This window comes from Triturus cristatus, chromosome 7 (genome assembly GCF_964204655.1).
Source record: "Triturus cristatus chromosome 7, aTriCri1.1, whole genome shotgun sequence".
NCBI classification, from domain to species: Eukaryota; Metazoa; Chordata; class Amphibia; order Caudata; family Salamandridae; genus Triturus; species Triturus cristatus.
In genome coordinates, this window is record NC_140590.1 from 323067254 (window position 1) to 323092383 (window position 25130).

At 46.7% G+C, this 25130-nt stretch overlaps 1 protein-coding gene across 1 annotated transcript; it reads left to right on the top strand.

Moving 5' to 3' along the window:
• Positions 1–968: 968 nt before the first annotated feature.
• NDUFA3 (NADH:ubiquinone oxidoreductase subunit A3) lies at positions 969–21561 on the top strand. The gene is made up of 4 exons (XM_085616412.1): positions 969–1275; positions 9264–9338; positions 20529–20606; positions 21261–21561. Exons 1-4 carry the CDS (start codon positions 1266–1268, stop codon positions 21350–21352), a joined length of 255 nt encoding a protein of 84 aa, XP_085472538.1. The 5' UTR covers positions 969–1265; the 3' UTR covers positions 21353–21561.
• The last annotated feature ends 3569 nt before the right edge of the window (positions 21562–25130 follow it).

The following is a 25130-nucleotide window of genomic DNA, read 5'->3' on the forward strand; positions in this document are numbered from 1 at the left end:
TCGAGGGGTGAGGTCATTGGTTAGCGAAGTATCGGCTTGTTCCGGTTTACTGTAAGGTTGATTGTTCCCGTGTCTTGGCGAGTGTCCCGTTTCGTCTCCTTGACCGGGGACAGTTTGTGCAAAGGTCGCTACGAGGTTTAGGAGATTTCTTGCACATGCGCAGCTCACTTCGCGCCTCATGAGACAGTGGCCACTTCTGCGTGTGGTGACAGCGGCCATATTGGATTTAGGCCCAAATGCCAACTTAAGCGAAACAAACACAAAAGAATAATAAATTCATGGAAATGGTGATCCTAATGTTAACCCCTTGCTAATCCATCTATGTGCTTGTATTTATCTAGCATATAGCAACATTTAAAGCAATTATATTCACCTTTTTCGATCCTTCTCAATGGTGCAACATCACAAAGCAACATATATCATGCAGTATTCTATTACCACATATACTATTGTTAATATGCGTACAGATTTTAGTCATAAGAGTTATTTAGCCATGCAATTAGCAAATCCCATGTGTATTTTAGTATTAATAATGTTGATCAGTATACATGCAACACTTGTTTAATAATATTATAATTAATAGATTATATAATTAGTATTTTCATGCAAAAATAGAGGAGGTATACAAAATGTTGCACTACCTGCTCCATCAATAGCACAAAGTACAATTTAAAAATGGCCCAATGTTTAGCAACCGGCACAAATCAATATTTACTGGCACAACCGGAGATACATTTTGCCCAAGGGTGCGTGTTCTTGCACACTACGGCAAATATCGTTCCTGTTCTCTCTCTCTTTTCTCAATACAACATCCCGCCACCACCCGCCCCCCTGTGACGAAAGGAGGGGCGGGGCAGTAAGCTTTCTTCAAAACACCACGGCCAATGCTCAACCGATTATATCTTTCCCAACCAATCCCTTCCTCCAAGTTTCTCCAACCAATGGAAAGCGCCACCTTCACGCCGTGCACCATTAACTCCACCTCCGGGAATGGTGGAGAGTATCCGTACACAAGAAGCCGTGGGTCTTGTTGTAATTACGAGACAATCTACGTCTATAAAAGGCATATTAGAGTCATATACGGGTTTCTTTCTAACTCACTGGACCCCTTAAATAGAGGACTCCAGAAATGTTTTTTAAGTAGTGCCCTTTACTGGAATATTTTTACGTCCGGGTCAAGTTCCATAGTTGACCTTAGTGTGTGTACTTACTACAGTTCCCAGCGGTCTCTGAGGTTTGGTGCCGGGTGAGAGTTCGTCGTGAAAATGGCGAGCAGTGAGTATCTGTCAAGGAGACTATTTTTTGTCCTCTCGTGGAAGAGATAGTTGGCGAAAGGTGACCATGGTTGCTGTATTTGCGGTGTCGGATTATTTTGAAAGGATGTGATAGTGGGGTTTGTTCTTGTAAGGGTGTGACCCTGGCCTATAAAGTGTGTGGGGGAGGGGGGGGCGCCTTGAGAATGCCCGTGTAAGAGGCAGAGGGGTTGACTGTGGGATTGCTAGGTCTGGGATATTGTCCTTGTTCGGTTGGAAGGGTGTGCCTTTCTGTAGCAGAGATTTGGGTATCTGTGTCTCCTTCGGGGAATGATATTGGAATGAGTGTCTGTGACCATGGGAATTGAGCCGGTTACCTTGGTTATGGTAGGTGTCCGTGGACACTACCGTTTAAATGGTTACGTTTTTAGTGATGTGCTACTGGCGTTCAAAATAAAGTTGCTCTTGAAAGTTCTGTTGGGGGTATTTTGGAGAGTCTGGGCAGGAAACCGGTAATTGAATACTTATTTTGCGTCATCACTTATGTCATTTCTATGCCCTGCTCAAGTTTCAGTTGAAATATTTTGACTAAGAAATGTCAACTGCGACTCGTGAACGGTAAATAAAGAACTGACTAAATGCCCTTCTTGTAAGAGAGATTGACGCTACCATGACAGGTTATGTAGGGGTGACAATGACCCGTCCTCGCCATCCTGTGGACCTTTGATACAAGTTAGTGGTTTAAAAGGTTCGTATACTTTACACATGAGAACCTTTTATAAAGGTTTTTTTGTGCATTAGATAGTGACTGTTGGAGGGGGCGACACTGGATCTCGTAGAAGCGACAGCGCCTCATTTATTCTTTTAATGTGACTAATTGAGAGCAATACAAATCTAGGCCACCCTGAGTGAGTGAGTGGTTGGGAAGAATCTGAGTGCTAGTAAAAGCAGCATAGGTTGTCCCTTCCCAAGTAAGTCAAAAATAGTGTTTATTTAGACCATGACCTTTAAACAACAGTAAAAGCAATATACACCATATTACATAATAAAACCCCTGATTCGTGTTAAATTAAAATAGACGAAATGCCACATGCACCATGAAAACTCAATTTCGCAATCCTGAAGAATGCTTTATAAAATCCTTTAAAAGTTACTTCTTATAACAAACAAACAAATATGCTACAAATACTATGTATCCCTAAGAGTGCTACCCCTAGATACCTTAATGCACATCTTAAAATTGGGATAATGCCCTCACAGGAGCAATATATCTCCCCAAGGTACAAGTCACATGCAGGTATTGCATATCAGTTAAAAGAACAGCTGCTTGCGTGCACTCATGGATACCGTACTTTAAAATAAGTGGCTTTACATTTTTTTTCATATTAACAGTACCTTTGGACGGTCCAAAGTGATATGCAGACAATCACAATTGGCTGATAACCCACAGTACAGTTTCCCTGAGCTTCTATCAGTGACAATTTTTAACCTCATTACTTGTGTCTTGGGGACTTAAGCCAGTTCTTAACCTTAGTATCTTTTACCTAAGCTTGGAGTTGGGTAATGCCTCTATGTACAGGAACCATTCATCATTTTGCTATGAGTCATATGAGAATTGGGTGGATGACTTGCTCCTTAAATACCCCATGTCTTGATCTCTGGTTAACTTTATTGTTAAAGTGCGAAGTTCCCTCTTTATAGTCATGATTACCAGGTCTTGTCTATATTCAGTCCTAGTCTCCTGTATATGTTGCCCAGATTTTCTCCTACTCCCATGGCCCAATGCAGTTCACTATATGTGATCTAATTTTTACAGTGTGTCGCTACCTTTGGTATATGGCCTGTTAGGCGAAGCCAGAATCTCACCACTATTGCAACAGCTAAGTGACCCTATGATGGTACACCAGTTTCCATCCTTATAGCCTGTATCATTGTTGACTTGGGTAATGACAACAGGCTTTTTAGACATTTACCCTCTTCGTACTCCTAATCCAGCTTTCCACTTGGATCTAACAGTTCAACTCCGTAGCGGAATTGTGGAGAACCATAGCTGCATATGCATTTAGCACAGGCCTCAAGATACTACCATAATATTTATTGAATTTTTTGAGAGCTCTGACTGAGGCCAATTCTCTTGTTTTAATGCTTATATGTGCTCTTTCCACAGCAGCTTCTTTTAAACTATACTCCAAAGTATTTATATTTGTCCGCTGTCTCTAGTGTGCTAGTGCCTAGGTGTCATTCATATTTGCCCATTTTTCCCAAACACCATCACTTTCGTTTTATCCAAATTCATCACTAGTTTTTTTCTTGTTACAGTGTTCCATAAAACATCAAATTTTTTCTGTAGTCCTATTTCAGTCATATCCATAATGACAAGATCGTCTGCATATAGTAAGCATGCCAAATGTATCTATCAATCAGTTATTTGTGAAGCATGCTACTCGCCTGTGAGCGTCTCAAGGGGATGGGGGAGGGTAAATCGGAGGTCGTGCAGCTCAGTAATCAGCTGAATAGCCAGGTCTTGAGGCTTTTCCTGAAGGTGTGCAGAGTGGGGGAACGTCTGATGAGCGGGAGTTCGTTCCAGGTTTTTGCCGCGGTGTAGGAGTAGGCTCTTCCACGCGTTTTTGCTCTGCGGATGCACGGGGTTTCGACTAGGTCGGCGGACCAGAGGTTTCTCTTGGGTGCGTGGAAGGAGACTCTTTTGTTGAGGTATTGGGGTCCGGCAGAGGAATTTGTAGGCATGTGTGAGTAGCTTGAAGGTGACTCACTTCCCAACGGGGAGCCAGTGGAGGTTTCGTAGGTGATGGGTGATGTTTCTGTCGTGGAATGCCGAGGATAAGCTTGGCAGCAGTGTTTTGGATGGTCTGGAGATTCCGGCATAAAGGGCGTTTCCGTAGTCCAGTCTGCTGGTTGAGTGCGTGGGTGATGGTTTTTCTGGATTCAAGAGGGATCCACTTGAAAGTCTTGCGGAGGGTGTTGAAGCACGAGGAGGAGACGGCATTGATCTGTCGGGTCATGGTGAGGAAGGAGTAGAGTATGATGCCGAGGTTCCAGGCGTGGTCCGTGGGAGTAGGGGTGCTGCAGAGGGCCACCAGATGCTGTCCCATGCAGAGGGGGTGGGTCTGAGGACAGGGACTTCTGTCTTCTTGAGTTGTGCTTCAGACAGCTGTTGCTCATGTATGCCATTCATTTTGGGGCTAAACCCTCCTACTGTGTCCAGTGCTGCTGGTTATTCTGCTATAAACTAGGAGGAAAGCAGGGGGGGCTAGGTCACAGCCCTGGTGCAGCCCATTTTCAATTGGTATTTTACAGGACAAACTTTCCTCAATATCTCTTATTACCTGCACCCATTCTGATAATGAAGTTCTTTTAAAATAATCAGCATGCTCTTCAGGATGCCATGATTCATTAAAGTTCCTATGTTGTTTCACCACCGCTTGTGGGCATTTACATTTTGTTTTTTTTGTTGAGACGGCCCGTTGGCTGACATGGTGCTGGGCGACAAGAAAAGCGCTTTCACATGCTTTGAATTTCATTAATTTTTAAGTTCCCAATGTAAGCAGCTTTCACCAGCTAAGATTTATTAAAAAAGAAAGTAAATGATAACCCATCATTCTGGACATGTACGCATGCATGGTGCCCCATACATGGTGGCGTACGCATACGTCATTGCACATGCTCGTGCCTACAGAATGACACGACAAGTAACCGTGACGGCGGCATCTCATTTTTCTTTAACCCTTTTTTTTTTTTTTTTGCACGATGTACACTGCATTGGTAAAATACATTGGTATAGTAAATAGGTCTGCAAAGCGCAACCTATGTGCTTTGGTAATGGATGTTTTCTTTATGTAGATGCAGTTTTGGCAGCAAGCATTGTCAACGCCAAAAAGGCAGCTTAAACAGTTCAAAGACCTCTGAACTCCTGATCAGGGAAACTGCTCTCCCCTCGCTCAGCTCCATCATTGTGCCTCTGCCCCCTGCAGCTCTCTGGTTCCAGGTAGATGTTTGAGGCCCTCCTTCACCCACATGCTCCTGCCTGCGCCTCATCCCTGGTGGTGCAGTGGGAGAGCCTTGCTCTTCTCTTGGTCCACTCCACCAGCTTTCTGTAGTTTGTTTGTTTTTCTCATTTTTTTTTTTAATTATTATTATTTATATTTGTACCTTTCTGTTTTTGTCTGTTTCTGCCTTTTTTCTGTCCGTGCCGTCTTTTCTGTTGCTGCCTTCACTATCCTATTTGTTTCCCCGTTGCCTTTTTGCTTCATTTCCTGACGATTCCTCCTCTGCGGCCCCTCCAACCCAGCGTGTTTCTGCTCCCGCCTCCCAGCTGCTCTCCCTCCCCCGACCTCTACTTAATTGTGGCTGCACCACTGGCGCGCCAAAGGAAAGCATGTCTGTGCCGACCAGCGCCAGGGACCCTGGTCCTACGACCACCCACTCCTACACCTCTGCAACACTCCACGCACTCAACCCTGGACGCAACAACAGCTGCCAGCTCGCGGCGCCCAGCATCACCCAAGGCCCGGTCTCCTGCCGACACTGCCACAGCACCTTCACCCACCTCCAGACCACAACAGCTACTGCCGGCACACCCAAACCACTGAGCTGCATCCTCCTCAACATACGCTCCCTGCACAGACACGCTGTAGAAATCTGGGACCTCAACACCCTTTTGCTAGACGTCGCCATCCTCACAGAAACCTGGACCAACGCCAGGTCCGCACCCGACATCGCAACTGCGATCCCCGACAGGTACAAGATCCAGAGGAAAGACCACTACAACCACCCTGGAGGAGGCCACGCAATCCCCCACAAAAGCTCCCTCTGACTGACGACCTCCACATCGAACGACTCCTCGCCCCTTATGGAACACATCCACTTCCAGGACCAGGTCAAGCCCAGAACAACTCTACGCAGAACTCCCAGCTACGACCTCCCGCACCCTGTTCACTAACACCATCGCACCTCAGGCCCTCGACTCCAAGAACTACGTACTGTTCGGAGATCTGAATTTCCACCTTGACAACCTCAGCGACACAGCCCTCCTAGAGAACCTCACCAACATAGGGCTGAAGCAACTCGTCTCCACCCCCACCGTGGGACACACACCTTAACCCGAGGAAACAGCATCTTCTTCAGCCACACCACAGAACTGCTCTGAACTGACCACCACTGCATCCATTTCTCTTTTAGTAAACCCACCGCACACAAGCACGCGGGCTGACTCTCATGCAGAATTTGGAACAAAGTCTCCAAAGAGCACCACACCTCCGCCCTCACCTGCACTCCACCCCAACTATGATGGCCGCCAACACCGCGGCAAGCAACCTCCAACAATGGAATGCCAACTGTGCCAACACACTCTCCTCCCTCCAGAACACCACAAGACGACACAACAAGGAAGCTAACTGGTTCACCACAGTACTCCAAGAATCCAAGCATTCCTGCTGATGACTGGAAAAGACGTGGAGAAACAGCAAAACTCCAGAAGCACAATCCGCCGACAAAACAGCCACCACAGCACACCCCTAACTAATCCAATCCACAAAAGAAAAACTTCCTCTAAGACATAATCTTCTCCAACACCCAAAACTCCAAGGAACTGTTCTCCATCATACAGGAATGTGCAAAACCCCACAGTGAAACAACTGACGTCCCTCCCTCCCTCCCTAGATCTCTGCAACAGACTCTGCTCCTTCTTTCACCTCAAGATCAAGACGCTGTACAGCAACTTCAATGACCAAGACCTCTGCACCGCCCCAACCCCCACCCCCAGCGACGCCACCCAACAGACCCTTGTTACCTGGACCTCACTCACGACAGAAAACACCCTAAAGATCATGAAGAGCATCCACTCTTGAGCACATTGTGACCCCTGCCTGCCACACATCTTCCACAGGGCCGCCACAGCCATCGGACCTGAGCTACCTCAAACCATCAACTGCTCCCTCGAGACCGCCACATTCCCGACAACTGGAAGTGCACCAAAGTCGACCCCCTCCTCCTAAAGAAACCTTCCGCAGACCCAACGAACCTCAAAAACTTCAAGCCCATCTCACTGCTTCCTTTCTTACCCAAGGTCATCAAAGGCCGTCAACACCCAGCTAGCACACTTCTTCGAAGCCAACTACATCCTAGAAACCTCTTAATCTGGATTCTGCAGCAACCACAGCAGCTAGACCACTCTCCTCGCCACCACTGACGACATCCGCTCCCTCCTCGACCAAGGCGAAAAGGCAGCCCTCATCCTCCTGGACCTATCAGCAGCCTTCGACACAGTCTCCCACCGCACACTAGCCACCAGACTCCATGACGCCGGCATTAAAGGTAAGGCCCTAGCTGGTTACTATCATTCCTCACAGGCAGAATTGAAAGAATGACTCTCGCCCTTCCTCTCAGAACTGACCGAGATCAGATGCGGAGTACCCCCAAGGATGCGACCCAGCCCCACCCTCTTCAACATCTACATGGCCACCCTCGCAACCATCTTCGGAAACCCCGGTCTTAACATAGTCTCCTACGCCGATGACACCCAGCTCATCCTCAACCTCACCAAGGAACCCGACATCACCAGGCACAACTTCCAAGAAGGGATGAAAGCCATCAACCTGGATTAGGAAAAGCTGCCTGAAACTCAACTTGGAGAAAATAGGAGTCCTCGGCTCCACTACCTCCGCATGGGAAGACACCTGGTGGCTCTCCGCCTCGGGTACCCACCCACCCCGACAGACCATGCACGTAACCTCGGTATCATATTGGAATCCTCACTCGCCATGAATCGCCAGATCTACGCCGCCGCCTCCTCCGCATTCTTCAACACCCTCCGCATACTACGCAAGACATTCAAGTTGATCCCCACCCGACTTCAGAAAAACGGTCACTCATGCACTCTGCACCAGCAGACTGGACTACGTTAACTCCCTCTACGCCAGAAACAATAAAAAACTTCTCCCCAAACTCTAGACCGTCCAGAACGGCGCAGCCAGACTGATCCTCGCTATCTGACGGCACAACCACAGCACCCAACACCTCTGCGACCTCTACTGGCTCCCCATCGAAAGAAGAATAACTTGCAAGCTGCTCACACATGCCTACAAGGCCCTCCACGGCACCGGACCCAAATACCTCAACGACTGCATCTCCTTCCATGCCCCCAATAGATAGCTCAGCCGACCTCTCCCTAGCCACCGTCCCACACTTCTACAGGACCAGAGCGCGTGGAAGTTCCTTCTCCTACCTCGCAGCCAAGACCTGGAACGATTACCCCATCACCGCCGGAAAAGCCAGACACTGCGCCAATTCAGAAAATACCTCAAGACCTGGCTTTTCGCACACCCACACTTCAGTGCCTTGAGACCCTAACGGGTGAGTAGTGTACTTTACAAAACCCTGATGGATTGATTGTATATGCTGAGGATTCTGCCTGGTAGAATCTTCTCCTGAGTCCTCAGTAATGGAAAGGTCACAGGAGGAATGTTGGTGACAACAGATTAGTGATTCCTGCTAAAATAAAAACAGTAAAGCTGTTATGGGATGGGTTGCTTCGTGCTTCTTGATAATGGGGTAGGACGGCATGTACCATTTTAATGGAGAAGGCTCAGTGTGTTGTGTCCCTAGTCATCATAAGTATATTGACAATGAAAAGAAACGATAAAGACTTCGCGAGTGGGAATCCTCTTGAAATCGTGTAGCCACTACCAGAGAATGGGGACGAAGGCCAAACTTGGGCATTTCAAGAGCCTGTTGAGCGACAAAAGTCAGATGGTCTTCTGATGGGGCTTCCCTGCATGATGACCGGTCCTTCATCTATGCATAAGTTTGCATATTCATGACTGCACGCTTTGTTTTAGATGTGATGTTAAAAAAAAATCTCTTATAGAGATTTCTTTGACTGCTAATGACAGAACGAGTGTTATAACAGCAGAAAGCTGAAATGTAAACTTTTTAGTGTGTCTCAAAGTTTAGTGAGCCATCCTCTTACTTGTATTAATTTTATTCTATATGCAGAGATCGGCGCCTTTCTCAAAAATGCGTGGGCAAAGGAGCCAGTCATTACTGTTTCAGCTATTATTGGAATTTTCGGTAAGTTATGTCCAATCGTGATTTAAAAATAAGAAGTTCTAATGTCTTAAAATTTTTCAAATTACTTATGACCTTTTTGAAATCTGTAGGACGAATAGGTGCTTACTAAGTGGTAAGGTATAGGCTAATTACTTCCTTCTGCCAAGGACAAGTGGCAGTATTTGCAACAACAACAAAAACAGTGCAGCTGTACTTTTTTACTGTCGAAACTTAGCTTATTCAGGTGTATCAGTGGTTGCTGTCAAGATGCTGGCTTTACTGATGAGCTTCTACAGCCCAAACCAAAATAGAAGTGTTGGCCCTGCTGACCCGAGACCAACTTTTACCCGTGTAGCACCCTTTTCTCATATAGGTGACTGTTGAAAGAATGAAAAAGAGGGGACTATCTACTTTCCTTCTCCCCCCGCCCACACCCCCCTCACCCCCCTGCCCCGTTTACACTTCTATTCCTCTGGGTTGGGTTGTCTTAGACTGTGGAATTATGAGAGGGGATGACAAAAACTTTGCGCTTTCATCAGCGGACAATATTGGAGGCAGTGAAATGCTGAGTGCACCCAAGGGTGGACTTCTTCACAGGGGGGGGACTGGGGGGGGGGGGGGTATTGAGCAGCAATACGGGGGTGATACCCCCCCCCCCCCTATCACCCCCGTATTGCTGCTCAAATATTAGAACGGGCCATAAAAGAGATACATTCTTAAGGACAAATATTACAGGAAAGAGTCCTGGATGGTCTGAGGATGTAATGGAGAGTATGAAATGTACTATTTTAACTAGAGTCACAGGCGATGGGTAAAAGAACCTAGAAGCAGTGAACATTAAGGGTGAGTTGTCATTTATGGGGCATAAAATACACATCTTTCCAGATCTGTCAAAAGAGGCAATACAGAGGAGAAGAAAACTGAATGCCTTAAAGGCGTCCTTGGAATTGGGTGGGAATGTGGCCTTACTTTTTTTTTTTTTTTTTTTAACTTTTATCTTTTATTGATTATCAAGAACAAGGATGTATGGTTCATCCGTAACAGTAATCTTTGGTAAGTACAGCCTAGATATCATGTTATCATGCACAGTTTACATTGTAAAGAACACATATGCCATGCAATGTCATTAGCGCAATACTGTATGCAACACCCCACATGTCGAACGTTTGTCGACCAGCCTATCAAGTGTCACAGCATTTCTACCCCGCCTGTTGTAACATCCGGATCTGGTCAGCAAGCCGCTGGCTACCCTTCCCAGAACAGCAAAGAAGCGGGCTTGGTAATAAGAGGGCGTACAGAAGCAGCAGTGCAATACAGAGCCATATATCGCCTAGTCCTGTGGAATCCAACTGCTCTATCCTATACCCTTGGGTACCATCCCCGAGTGTGGCTGGGAAGTGGAGGGATTGTGCAGGGCGTCAATATATGCCTTATACGGGTCTCAGATATCCCTAGGGCGGGCTTCGCTGGGCAATAGGCTGGAGTATATTTCGCTATTTATACTGCAATGTGCTAAGCTATTCAGCCAGAATTGCAGCGTGGGAGCAGCTTTGCTGCCCCAGAGCACCGCTATCTCTCTTTTTGCCAAGAGAAGACCAAGGGAAGCAAGTTTCTGGACCTTTTAGGGAAGTTAACCGTGTAGTCCAACAGAGCCACTTCCGGTATAGGAACCAGTGTGAGCCCAAGAATGGTCCCTAAGTGTTGTGCACCTGTTCCCAGTATGAGCTTATGCGGGGGCATGTCCAAGTGAGATGGGCAAAATCGGCATGCTGAGCGCCGCATTTCCAGCATGAATGTGGCCTATCTGAGTCAATTTTATGCAATGTTACTGGTGTCATGTAGGTTCTACGGAGAAATTTGTAATGCAATAATTTATGGCGGCTGTTCAGTGAAATGTCTTTTGTGGCTCTACAGCAGACGGTCCACTGGACGTCCCAAATCGGCCTCCTACTCTGCTCGAAGTCTGTTGTCTATGATTGGGACCTGTGCTGTGCATAATTTGTAAAGTTTGGAATTTGTGTGTTCCGCTCTGATTCTCAATCAAAGACAACGGTGTAAAGGAGTTCGGCTCCACTGGGAAACCGACGATCGTAGCTTTTAATGCGGAGTAGAGCCTTCTGAGAACGAATTTGTCCATGAACGCAGCCTCTTGCAAACGAGCGTCCTCAGCGTCCGAGAATATATGCCCGTTGGGGTACAAATCCCCGATCTTGGTAATGTCAAATTTGGTTAACGTGCGTTGTTCCAACTTCTCACTGGTGATGGGAAGCCAGCGGGCATTTGGGAGCGAAAGGGCCGAAGAATATAAAACAAAGGTGCCAGTGTAGCGGAGGATCCTGTTCCAAGCCCAACTGGTGGTCGAGATTGTTTGTATGTCGACCGGATCCCTAGGTTCCCCTCTAGGCAGAACAGCCGCTATAGGCTCAGGGATGTCAAAGTCAGCCTCTGGGCGTAGATATGGGATCCGTGCGTCTGGGTGGTACCAAGCAGAGGCGTAGCTACACTGCGCCACTAGGTAGTAGAGATAAAAATCCGGCACACCAAATCCGCCCCTATCATATGGCAAGGTAAGTATTTTCCAGCAAACTCGTGGCCGCCTGAACCCCTTCCCCCCCTCCCCCCACACCAGCCGGGTCAGGTTGGGATATTATTAAAAAGATACAAAAACTTGGGTAGGACCATCATCTTAATCATCCTACTTATGCCTATCCTTCCTGCCATGGATGAAGGGAGTCGTAACCAATTCTCCACCTGAGTCTCCAGCCTCTCAATCGCTTCTCCATAATTAAGACTAATAATCTGGTCTGGATCCAGGTGTACATGGATACCCAGATATTTGACGGAGTCCGAGCACCATTCTAACGGAAACTCACATTCCCAAGGGGTCGTGCCAATAGTCAATGGAAAGATAATTGATTTGTGTCAATTAATACCTAACCCAGAATGCCGTCCAAAACGCAGGATTTCCCGGATTAGCGGGGCAAGGTTCAGGTGTGGTTCCCTAACATAGAGAATGGTGTCGTCGGCGTACAATGAGACCAAAAGGGGGCCTGTCCGAAATTGCAGCCCCCTATGAAGATGACGCTCCTGGAAATGTCGTATCAAAGGGTCCATGGCAAGAATGAACAAAAGGGGCGACGGAGGACAACCCTGTCGTGTGCCACGGGTTAGTGTAAAGGGACCGGAGATCGTGCCGTTTATGCGCAGTCTCGCCGTAGGACGACTATACAATAAATCAACAGTGGCAATAAAGCCGGCAGGCATGCCCATGCGGCGCATAATGGATAGAAAGAAGGGCCATTCAAGTTCGTCGAAGGCTTTCTCTGTGTCAAGAAGAACGGCCGCTGCCGGAGTTTAGGGATTTATTCTGTGTAGGACCGTAGTGTAGTAATTTGCAGTGTCTGCAAATTTAATGAGGTCGAGCAATGTGGAACAAAGCCAGATTGCGCAAGGGAGAAAATACACTCCATTAACTGTGACAGTCTGTTAGCAACAATTTTTGCCAGAATTTAATAATCTATATTTAACAGCGAGAGGGGTCTATATGATCAGCACAGGGAGGGGTCTTTACCAGGTTTCGGAAGAAGAATTAGAACTGCTTCGCGTAACGTGGGAGGCGGGATTTGTTTTTCCAGGGCCTCAGCATACAATTCTATCAACTTTGGTGTGAGCAGATCTGAAAAGGCCTTCTAAAATTCCCCAGTAAAGCCATCAAGCCCTGGGGCAGAGGAACCACGAAGCACTAGATGTGTATAACATAGTGTAGTACGATAGGAGTTTGTCTCTGATGTCCGTGGGAGTCGTGAGCAGAGTCCCATCTATGTCGCAAATCTCTGTGATGTATGCCTTGCTGTAGGGCGGCCTTAGGGTCAGAGCCAGTGTGCGACCTGGACAGTCGCCCTCGCCGTATCTAAGGGCTGTTTGATATTTGCCTAGGTACAGGATCTCCTGATCCGCTGCCTCCCTGTATTCTGAGAGAAGAGCCAGCCTCTTCCCACAGAAGGAGTCTGAAGCAGCAGACCGCACCTCACTGTCCAGCGCTGCTAGGTCACTCTCCAGCCTTGCGAGGGTGGTGCTTAGAGCCTTGAGCACCCCAGCGTGCTTAGAAATGCATACCCCATGGATGTAGGCTTGGAACCCTTCCCACAGCATGGCCCAGGAGTCCACCGAGCCCGTGTTAAGAGTGAAATAATCCTCTATTGCCTCACTGACCTCATGACAGAACAGGTCGTCCAGAAGAGCACAACTAGGGAAGCGCCATATCCTTTCGAATCCCTCTGGGCGTGGGACTCTAAGACAAAGCTGAATCGGGGAGTGGTCCGAGTATGTTCTAGGAAGCATGTTTAACGCGTGATACCAGTGGGCCACACCTGGGGAGATCAGCCAAAAATCAATCCTTGTCCAAGTGTTGTGTTGCCCTGAGTAATGCGTGTAATTTGTAGCGGTAGGATTGCACCTGCGCCAAATGTCAGTCAACGAACACTGGTTGCATAAGTCTCTCACTGAGCGCCGCGCTCTAGGTTTCGTGTCGGGGGAGGAGGATGTACTATCCAGGTCTTTGTTCAAAATAAGATTAAAATCCCCGCCAATCATAATCCGAGAAGGATCTAGTTTAGAGAGTTGGGTGTGTACTTCATGAAAGAATTCCCGGGAGTCAGTATTGGGGGCGTATATACACATCAAATTGACCCTGTGACCCATCAATGTCCCCACTACAATTATATATCGCCCCTCTTTATCTCCGACGACCAACTGGTAGCTGAAAGGGACTCTCTTGTGTACAAGCACTGCCGTGCCTCGTGGGTAATTACAAAAATGTGCGAAATACCTATGCGCTCCCCAGCTGGAGGCGAAACGCGCTGCATCTGAAACTGGTAAGTGCGTTTCTTGCAGGAAAGCAACGTCTATGTTATGCCTATCCAAATTATGTAATACCTGACGTAGTTTGCGCCGGTTGTTGAGACCTCTGACATTCCATGACATCAGTGACAAATTAGAGGGATTTGTACTTAAACCTGGCTGTGCCATCTGTGCGAGTGAAGTAATCCGATACAGGCGTATGTCGTTGCAAAAATAGTAAACCAATACCAAAGACAATTGATAAGACAATCAATAAGCAAAGCGTTTGACCCTACCCTCACCTCCCACCCAGCCTCACTTCAATAAAGGCGAGGCCTACCCCATCCTGCAAACAAACAGAATACCAATCAACTTTCCAATGGAAAAGCTCTACCTTAAACAGGTACATTAAAATCAACCAAAATAAACCCACGGTATCCACCTAGGGGGGTGGCAACGCCACGACAGCCGAACGACTGTGTATCATATGTGAAATGTGTCCCCATGTATTACAAAAAACAAAGCAGAGGCTGTACCCATCTAAGTCACCCAATACCGGAGTCCGAGAACAGTTCTAGACTTGCAACGGAGCCGCTATGTGGAGGGGACGGGCCGTCCCTGTCATCTCTTGACTGGTCAGATTTATTTTAATACGTGCGGCAGAATTCCTGGATCTCATTAGGATTGTCAAAAAAACGAACCCGGCCCCCAACCTCCACCCTGAGACTAGCAGGATATAGCATGCCGTATTTCAGTCCAAGGTTCCTGAGGGTGGCCTTCACCCCGGTGAACTTGCACCTAGCCTCCTGTATCATTACTGTGAAGTCTGGATACGGTGCAATCTTGAGCCTTGCCAGGTAGTGTCCCCACGTTCCCTGGCTAATCGAAGAGCCGTGTCCCTATCTCGTAAGTTCTTGATGCAGGCTGTTAGAGGGCGGGGAGGGAGGCCCGGGTTAGGTCGAGGCCCAAGGGTGCAGTGGGCCCTCTCCACCATAATGCCAGGTGTAAACGAGTCCCTCCCAAACATATCCATCAGTAAAGTTTCCACAAAGAGGTTCAAACGACCCATAGCTGTGGACTCCGGAACCCCAAGAATGTGTACGTTATTTAGGCGGCTGCGCGCGTCCTCATTTTTGATGACCACGTCCTTCAAAATGCGTTCCATACGGTCTACTCTTTTAGTAACCTGTGCAGTGCCATCCTCAATGTTGGAGATCTGTGCCTCTGCCACGTCGAGACGCCCATCGTGTGCCTGGATCTTTGCGCCCATCGACTCCAGCATCTTGTCCAGGGAGTCGAATCGACTGTCCAAAGACCTAAAACCGTCTCATCTCCTGTAACCACTCGATTGGGGAGGCCGTGGTGGAAGCGTCCCGCGCGGGGCTCACAGCTCTTTCAGCCATGTCGGTACCTTCCTCTGTGGTCCTCTCCGCCAGCCTCTCAAAGAGGAGTGTCCTCTGTTGCGGGACCTTGCGACCCATGCCCCTGAGGTGCAATGAGGGACCACCCTATTGCCGGTGTCCGCCCGAGGATATGGCAGGCTGAGCTAGGGGTGCCGAGGATGTGCCAGGCTGTGTCAGGGGTGTTGAGGCAGGGAAGGTCCCACAGTGACACCAAACACACACATAGACCTCCACACGCCACCAAGGATATTGAACTGCCACTCTATCCAAAACACCCCGATGCAGTACGACAAGCCCCAAGCGGTGGTCAGGAAGGTGCTGTTGTAGTGTATGCCTACTGGAGTCCACTGCCCCTGTGGCAGCAGACTGGACCAAGGACTATGGGGGAGTCTGCAGGGTGTCTTGGACCTTCCCAGGTTGCCTCTCAACGTCGATGCTTGACAAGAGCAATGGTCAGAAGCGGGGCTGAAGGAAGAGGCACACAGTCGGGGGTGATGCCGGAGCCAGCAAGAGGTAAATCCGCCCTGAAAGATTATGCAGCAGAGGCTGACAACACTCCTCACAGCTGTGCAGCAGGGTCCGCATTCGAGCAGGCCCGCACTAGAGGCACTCCGGGCACCGGGGGCAACGGGCAGCCTCGGGCACAACCCCCGCAATCGCGCCCGCGCCGCCTCAGCCGCCACGCGACCTACTTAGCAGGAAGGGCCACAGGAGTCTGAAGGCAGCGCAGTCTCAATCCCGGACCGGAGCCAGGCAGGCCTCGCCTCAGCATCCGTGTTCGCGGGGGGGGGGGGGGAGCTGAGGCTTACCAGACCGGCACTCGGGCACCTACCAGCATCGCAGGTCCCCACTCATGCTGGAAAGCAGCTCCGGCTACTTTAGTGGCCGCATACCGCCTCCGATCAGGCCACCATTTTCTCCTGCGCAGCCTCGCCGAGGAACCTCATCTAGTGGCCGGCTCATGCACCCCCCGTCGTCACAGAGCTGTCCATGCTCATGCACGTTTCCTGGGTGCAACGATGTCTCCGCCTCAATCATAGCCGCTCTGGACATATGGGGACGGAGCTTCAACGCAGCACGGCCATTCCAGTCCGTGGCTTGGCCACGCTCTTAATGTGGCCTTACTTCAGTCAGCAAAGCTTGAAAGGACGCGGGAGGCTCAGACTGAGTATCTGTCTGGGACCCAGTACATGACAAGGTACTCTTAAGAGATATATGGTAGAAAGTAATAGGCATAGTAGCACTGTGCTGCTATGTGTCTTATTTAATCATTTTACATAATGGGTTTATTTCCTGCATGTGGGACTTGCAACCTGTGTACCCGGGCAGCAGCTCTATAGTTTTTTTGTTTTTGGATTTACTTGCTCACTCATGAGCGGTGGATTTGACTCTGCTGGAGATGGAATCCAATCAAAATAGAGCTTCTTTCATAATGTGACTCCATCCCTCTGCCCAAGCTGTGACATGACGAATGGTTGGTGGCAGCACTTTATGTGCTCATGTGGTAACAGGTCTTTTTACATGCCCATAAGTTAAGAAAGCTGCTTCCTGGCCATATGCAACAAACAAACCTTTGTAGCCTGTCATGAGCTGAACATCTACAGTGTATCTTGTTTATTTAAGCAGGGTACTAAATGTTGCTGCTGTCACATTAATGATGAATAGAAAAACCAAACAAGAGAACCTCAACTGCTATATAGATTAACTGGCACCAGGAGTCTGCCCCCCATGGAAGTACAAACCTTTCTCATCTGTTTATACTTTGAGAGGGACGAATGGTATGCAGAGTCCCATTAACTCTTATTAAGGATTCCGATGAACAATCCTCCTCCACCTGGAGTACTGCCCACTTTGTCTTATTTACAGAGATCAGTCCATCTCTCCCTCCTATAGTCCACTCGTTGCACACTGTTGGCAAATCTGATGATAAAATCAGCAGCATCCCTTGATAACGAAAGAAAAGTTCTGAGTGTTCAAGAGCAGCAGGTCCACAAAATGAAGGACATTTTCTTATATACACGCTTACATAATGGTAAGATATATCTGTGCACAGCTCAGAGAATATTTTTTTTTTTTTTAGAAAAATCTTTTAATATTTGCTGCTATCCAAAGAAGACTATGCCAGTTTCAATCTAAAGTTGTTTATAAACAAAAAGCTTATATGCAGCAATATTATTATCATTATACTTGTACCTATCCTGACTAATAGTGTAATATTTTATAGTTCATCACAATATTTTTTCTTTATTTTTCGAGTTAATAAAATGGGGCAGTTAGAGCTATCCAATCCCCATATCCCCATATTTATGATTTAAGTTGAGATGTTCATTTCTCTTCCCTTTGTAAACATGACAATAAAACGAAAACGAGTTTGCTGCTACTTATATAGTGTCAAGAATACCTCTAACTCTTGTCTCAAGAAGGGAAAAAATCGTTTTTTTTGTTTTTTAAAGAACCCTCCTCCACTAACCTTGTTAGTGGATACTTCATTATTGGGTTCCCACTCATGACGTCTAGTGCATCTTGGGTGTGCTGCGATGCCTAAATTACAGCGGAGTGGTTTTTTTTGTGAGTGGGTTAAAACTGCCTCAAGGTAATCTGTCCCTTAAGGTTGGTTTAATCATGGATACCTTGGGTAGGGTTAAAATTGTTGATGATGAATGTGATAAAATGGTCTCCCACATCGTAGGTCGACATGTTTCAGCCAAATATACACCAGTGCTTGCATGCGCACGAAGGTATGCGCTATAGGTGCTTATGGTTCATAACTTATGATTTTCACCAAAGCTCTCAATGCACTAGGGTGAATATTCTAAAAAGGCATTAGGACATCTTGGTATCACATGGCACAGTAGAAATTATGCTTAGTCACAGCAGTGTACTAGTGCTATGCAACTGTGTCTTAAAGAATGATTGCAAAACTAACCAGTAAGCACAGTCTCGTACATTTACTTCTCAAGTGTCAGAAGCAATAAACGCCCGAAGTGAGATCTTTAAAATTAGTTTGTTTCTTTACCCTGCTGCAAGATTAAGATCATTAGAAAAAAAAACATCTCCTTAGAAGTCTGCTATGGCAGGAGCGACTTGCAAAGCAGCCTCACCATTGGACCCCTGTCCACCAGATATTTTAAAAGTAGCATCACCTGTTATTATTCCATTTTTTAACTATCTTTCAGTTCTTAGTGGCAGGGTTTGTCCCACTGTGCTAAAAACAAACCCAAGTGTGGCCCCTTTTGAAGAAGCCTTGCATAGATCCAGCTACTCCAAGCAGTTACAGATCCATTTTCCTTCTTCCTGCATTTACAAAAAATGCTTGAAAAAATAGACCGCTGTTGCAATTCCTATAAGAAATTCTACTACTTCACAAAACTCCATCGGCATTTTGCCCTGATTTCAGTACTGAAATCACTCTTCTTATAGAATTCATAAAGGTGAATTTAGATTAATTTAAATGTATTTACAATATACATCTGTTATTCAGCGCCAAGATGCCCTGTTGCTGGGGTGAACGTGCGCTTTACAAATACTTATGTTATGTTATTTTAATTCTAAATTACATTTTAATTCCAAATTGATTTTAAATTCTAAATGTACTTAGATTAGGGTTTCCAAAAAAACAGGTTCATCCATGAAAAGTTTCAGGATGATCCATTAAGCAGAAACGAAGAAAAGGTCGGTACCCAGAACGCGTTTTTCATGGGCAATGTCCCATAGGAATTGTGAACAGCACTACAGCCAAAACAGCTAAACGGAATTAAACCAAATTTGTCAGAAAGATAGATCTTTAGCCAGAAAGTGTTCGTTACGTGACTTGGTGCAAATTCATTCAGTAGCCTTTGAGAAATTAAAGGTTAAAATGTATAGATATATCTAGCAGCCGGATCATACATAGGGGGCAGGCAGATCAAAAGATAATTTTTTTCGGCTGCTGTCAACATCAACAAAGATTGGGTTAAAAAAAATCATACAATTGTTACTAGACCTGCAGGTCTAGTAACATAAAAAAACCTACTCGACCTAAATGTAATGCACTTGACCTCTGCATCTGAAAGCCAAGCAAATGTAACAAGTTCACTAGATTTAATGACTTTTTTTTATTGCTCGTTCACTTTGTGAGCAATAAAGATGCCTTTAAATCTTGCTATCTTGTCACATTTGCTCTGCTTTCAGAGACAGAGGTCAAAAGTCAGTTTGTCTTCCTACTTGCCAGAAAGTGCAAGTAGGATCTAAAAAATAGCTCTTCCTGATTAAATCTGGCTCGCAAATGTGAGCGGGCGAGTGGATTTTGTTGAGCCCTGAAAGATGTTCAGCAGCCCTTTTACGAGTCAGGGACTTGGTCCCTGTGCCATAGAATGAAAAAAAACATATATGGGGGCAGGGTTCCCCTGGCCCACTAGGTCCTCATGTTCTGCTTATGACCTCACATATTAGATTACTCATAAAATTTTCTATGACCTCATTGGCAACATCACTTATGACATCTGAAATTAAATCTGACAACGCTGTACATGGCAAGGGCACGAGTTATACATACTTCAATTATCTGGTGAATTTGTGGTTTTTAGAATTTAAAATGTCAAGTTTTAGCCAACTTCTTCACCTAACTAGAATGTCACTTTGACCATTTTTGTTTTTCCCCCAGTACAAATATGATCTAATGCCTAAAACAGTGTGTGTGTGTGTAGATATATGTACTTTCCAAATCCTTATCTGTCCATGCCTACTCCTCTGTCTCTTTGTGGTAGTGAGCATATTTGCTCTTCATATGTTAAGCACAAGCTCTACAAGATCGGTGCATAGCTTCCAGTTTGTTGCAGCCTTCATCATTAAAGAGATAACAAAATGAATACAGTTGTTTATATGAGAGAAACAACTGTAGTCTAAATCAAATGAGTACTGCAAAACTGTGCTGCAGGCTGCATAGACACATTAAAGTATTACATTTTTGTTGCCTTATGTTTTTTTTTAGCTGTTGTTGCCCCACTCTTGAGTCCATACACCAAGTATTCAGCAAGAATAAACCAAGCTACACCATACTGGTACCCAGGTAAGGGAAATTCATTGCATGTTGACGTCCTGCTATTTTGTAATACTTGTTTTTCTCCGCTTGTTTGCAGTCCCTGCTCCCATCTGTATGTAAACATATACTGAGATTTAATAGCTGAAAGATGAGTAGAGGAATATGTGTCAAACCTCTAGGCCACTGTGGCCCAGGTTAATCTTTGTACTGTTAGGCCTCCCTATTTTAGTGTTTTGTCTTTTTATGTACGGATGTAACTCCTAGCAATGCATTTAAGCGTTTACCCATAATACAGATCTATGCTGGTACCTCTTCAGAACCACACCACCTTTTATACTTTACACTGCTTACAAGGGATTTAGAGTCTCTCGATATTAGCTTTATTAATTATCACAGGTTTCGTAAAGGTTTCCTATTTGGGCAGAATTCCATTGTCTCTATTCTCCTAACCCACTGGGTGTTGACTGTATCAAACATTGGTAATCACATACAGATATTATTACCTAAAATATTTTATTGACCAGTAACCAAATGGCAGGTTCTGATAATGGAAATATGAATTCTACTTAATCTATTATCATGCTGTATTCCCTTCAGATCATGTGCTTTCTCAGGGTCTCACACCATGCTGTCATGATTTGTTCTAATTATTATTACTCTCCGTTTCTACATTGTTTTCAGTTCCCATTCGGGATGATGGAAATTTACCTGATGTTCCCAGTCACCCCACGGACAAACTTGGGCCCAACCTGCAGTGGCTGAAAGAGCTTTGACAGAGTGCACAGCTGAGAAATCCTCCAAGCAGCCTGAAGTTCATGTAGAAAGGAATCTGCAACTTATGAGTGCTTTTTTTTTTCTCAAATTGCTGCATGACGGATGACATTACTTCTCCACAACTTCCCAATTTTTTCCCAGTGAAAGCTTTGTAAATATAGAAGTACTCCCTCGATGAGAAAATAAATTACATTGTGTTACTTCTGCATTTGTTTTTCTCCTGAATATCTGTATATTTTAAAGCCTTGTGAATCATTTGAACTTCAGAGCAGAGTCACTCGCCTATCCTTCATTTTTATATTTAATACATCATAAAAGCATAATGAAGTGCAAATTGATATCTATTTCAAAAGCCATGTTATCACTGAAGAGTCTTCTTGATGCAAGAAACTTTGCAGTTCGGTAAAAATTGGTTGAAACCAATATTTTTTTCTTATTGGCAATAGCCACATTACAATAACATAGCCTTAGACTTTAAGACACACACACTCTTCTATTACCCCATAGAATCCTATCACCTCTATTCAGATTACCAAAACTAAGCTGCTTTGAGCAACAAAACTAGAATATATATGCATTGTGTCTGGTGCACAGCAAGAGAGAATGCAAGTTGGTTCTATTCTTACTATGAAAACCTACAGGGAATACAAATTAGTTGCTGTTGTATGAGCATCTGCAGTAAACTTTCTTCTTTCAGGACTCATTGTTTGCTGCAATTTTGTGGTTTTCCCCCCATTAGTTCTGCTACTGAATGTGTTCTGTCAACATGTTGGTGTTGCACAGAATTCCTAGAGTTAACAAAAATGCCCAACCAGACTTAAGACTGGCTAAATGATACATGTGAGTGGGTACATCAGGTGAACCTGTACATTCTTGCAAAGAGAGAAACAATGTGTCTTCTGAGTAACAGAGTGAATATTGTGTTGCCCTGCAGAACTGGTCAATTCATGTAACATTTTTGCAAGTGAGTAAAGGTTGTAGAAATGCCTGGAATTTTAATTTTTGAGAAGGTAATTTTGGGACGGTGTATCTGACCGAAACCATCTATGTAGACAGCAAAAATGAAAAATAACTTGGTGGCACTCAGGAACAATGCTCCTTAGCTGTGTACTCCCACTGAAAGAAAGTGTTACTTTTAGCAATTGTGTGTGAAAAGATAGTGCTAAAAATAAAGATAGTTAATACTTGGCTAATGTTTGAAATATCTTTTTGGTCTACCGTTAATTGAAGAAAGGTCAAGCAAAGGGATTTAGCTCTGTTAATTGTGATCCCTAATTGTCTCCCAAAGTGTATGACGTCATGTATAACCGTATCTAGGTTGGAATGCGGCCCCCAAACATACAGTCCCACATCGTCTGCATACATGAAACTAATATTCTACGAGATCCAAAATTAAGCCCTCTGTGCACGTGATGTTGTCGCAACCGGGCTGTCAGGGGTTCCATAGCAAATAATATAGGGGATAAGGGACATCCCTGACGGGCGCCTTACATAATTAGAAATTGGGTTGATGTCAATCCATTTAGCTGTAGTCTTGCGTTCAGGGAGGTATATAACAGACTTATGAGGTAAATGAAGTGGGAACTGAAGCCCAGCCGCCAGAAGAGGCTGAAGAGAAAAGACCACTACATGGAATCGAACGCTTTGGTGGAGTTCATCCCCGTGCCTCCGCACCCCTCAGCCCCACACTCGTCCCGGTGGCGTTGTCACAGCAAACAGTTGTAGCCCAGGTGCCGCCTTGAGCCTCACAATAGGCCTCCCCAGTAGCCAAGGTGGCCTTCACCTCTGTCCTTTCTGGCTATATTGGAGGGGGGGGGGGGGCAGGTCTCTCACCACTCCAGTCGCAAGCCGATATCAGAAGTGGCCGTGTAGGCCCAAAGGATCAGTGCACCGGAGAGAGAAGCCCGGGGGTCACGTCCACTTTGATCTACCGCCCAGGCCTCCAAGCGTGGTAATGCGTGGGCCAGTCTCTTCTCCCCAGACGGGCCGGGCAGCTGCTCAGGCTCCCTGAATCTAGTCTCCTTGCATTTCACCACTCTCCTGCGCTCAGCAGGGCGTTGAGTCTGTTCTCTGTCGCTCCCCTTCTCCTCCTGACCGGTTCGCCTTGGGTCCAGCAGCCTCTGGCAGGCATAGTACCCCCAGGGGCAACCCGCTTTCCCCCCTCCCCCATAATAGGTTACCCAAATGACACACACAAGACAGTTGGTGTTGGGTAACAATGATGCAGGTTTATTACATAATTCCAGTATATGTAATGGGTGGGTTATCTTACGGGCGATCCAAGGGCAGGCAACCAACTGGGTTGCCTGATGAGCCGGGCAGCGCGGGAGCGATGCCCGCCGTTGCTGCCCCCCAGGTGATTCTTTCTACGATCACGTGCCGTTGGTAATACTACTCACGCCCCCCCTCTCGGGGCGGAGCGTCGCATAGCAAATCCCCGGTTGTTCAGGCCCACAACCGCCCGCAGGACTAGCGGGGCGCCGACACTGCTTCCGGGACCTCCTTGAGGCTCCTCGGTTTTGGCTCAGGCACCCCCTATGGTGCCGCGCAGAGGTACCCTTTGTACCGGCCTGCTTCCAGATCGCCCTGTAACTCCGCCTGCAACGAAAAAAGAAAACATTACAACGCTCAGAAACCCCCCCCCACCCAATGCCTACGCCGGGTAAGCGGTAGGGAGGGAAAAGGCGAAGCGGGCGACAAAGAGGTCGCCAGGAGAGTGGGGGAAGGCTAAATAGCCTCCCCCGCACCCCAGGGCCAGGAAGTGACACGCATTGCGCGTCACTTCCGGCCATCCCAAGGCAGGGGGCTCCGGACTGCGTCCCCGCCCCTCCCCCCCCGGTGGGGAGGGGTGACCGGTGCCCGGGGGCATAGTACCCCCAGGGGCAACCCGCTGTCCCCCGACCCCCATAATAGGTTACCCAAAGTCCTACTTCGCCCCTCCCATCATGCTTCCTAGTACTAGGGTAGCAGGGGGGGGGTGCCCCCCCACAAACCCAGAGCATCCTTAACAGTGCCAAATTCCAGCTCCGTTGAAGTAGAGATTGAATGCACCCTGGGCGTGACAAGTGTTCTATTGACATAATGTCCCCTTGTGTTTGCCCCGCTGACATCCCAGTTATTGGGACAGCAGAACCATATGTAGGTTGGCAGCACTCCCTGAGCGCGGTAAAGTGTCCGTAAACCAGGATCCCAGTCTCCTGCAGCTGCAGTACGCGACCAGTGATTCCGTTGGGGGATACCCCCAACCGCAATGGTCCTCTAGACATGAAGAAACCCTATTTTACCTGGGCCTATCTCCAATGATGGCGGTTTCACCCAGCTATGGAACCTATTTACTTGACTTGCTACTCGGCCCCCCTATGGGTGGGCCTCAGAGTTAGCGCTGATACTTCATCTGTTGCTAAATGCCCTACCGCTGGAAGTTACCCAAGACCGTGGACTTTGTGTTCCCACTTATTATTAGAGCGCCGGACACAAGCACCGACCAAATAACCCATTCAGGTGCAGGAGTCGTCGTAATGCCCGGAAACGCCTAATGCGCGCGAATACGGGCACGAGCAAATTATTTATCTATTTATCTAGCGCGCACTCGACCGGAAGGTATTGGTGCAAATTTTGTGAACAATGCCTGCACTTGTATCAAGTATCTGCCTTAGCCAGCACATACATGTTACATATTTGTATCGCACGAACTCGACGCCAAAGGTATTGGAGCGCTTTATATGAGCACCGGATTTACACAAGCTGGCACGGGGAGAATAGGGGATTCGTACCATA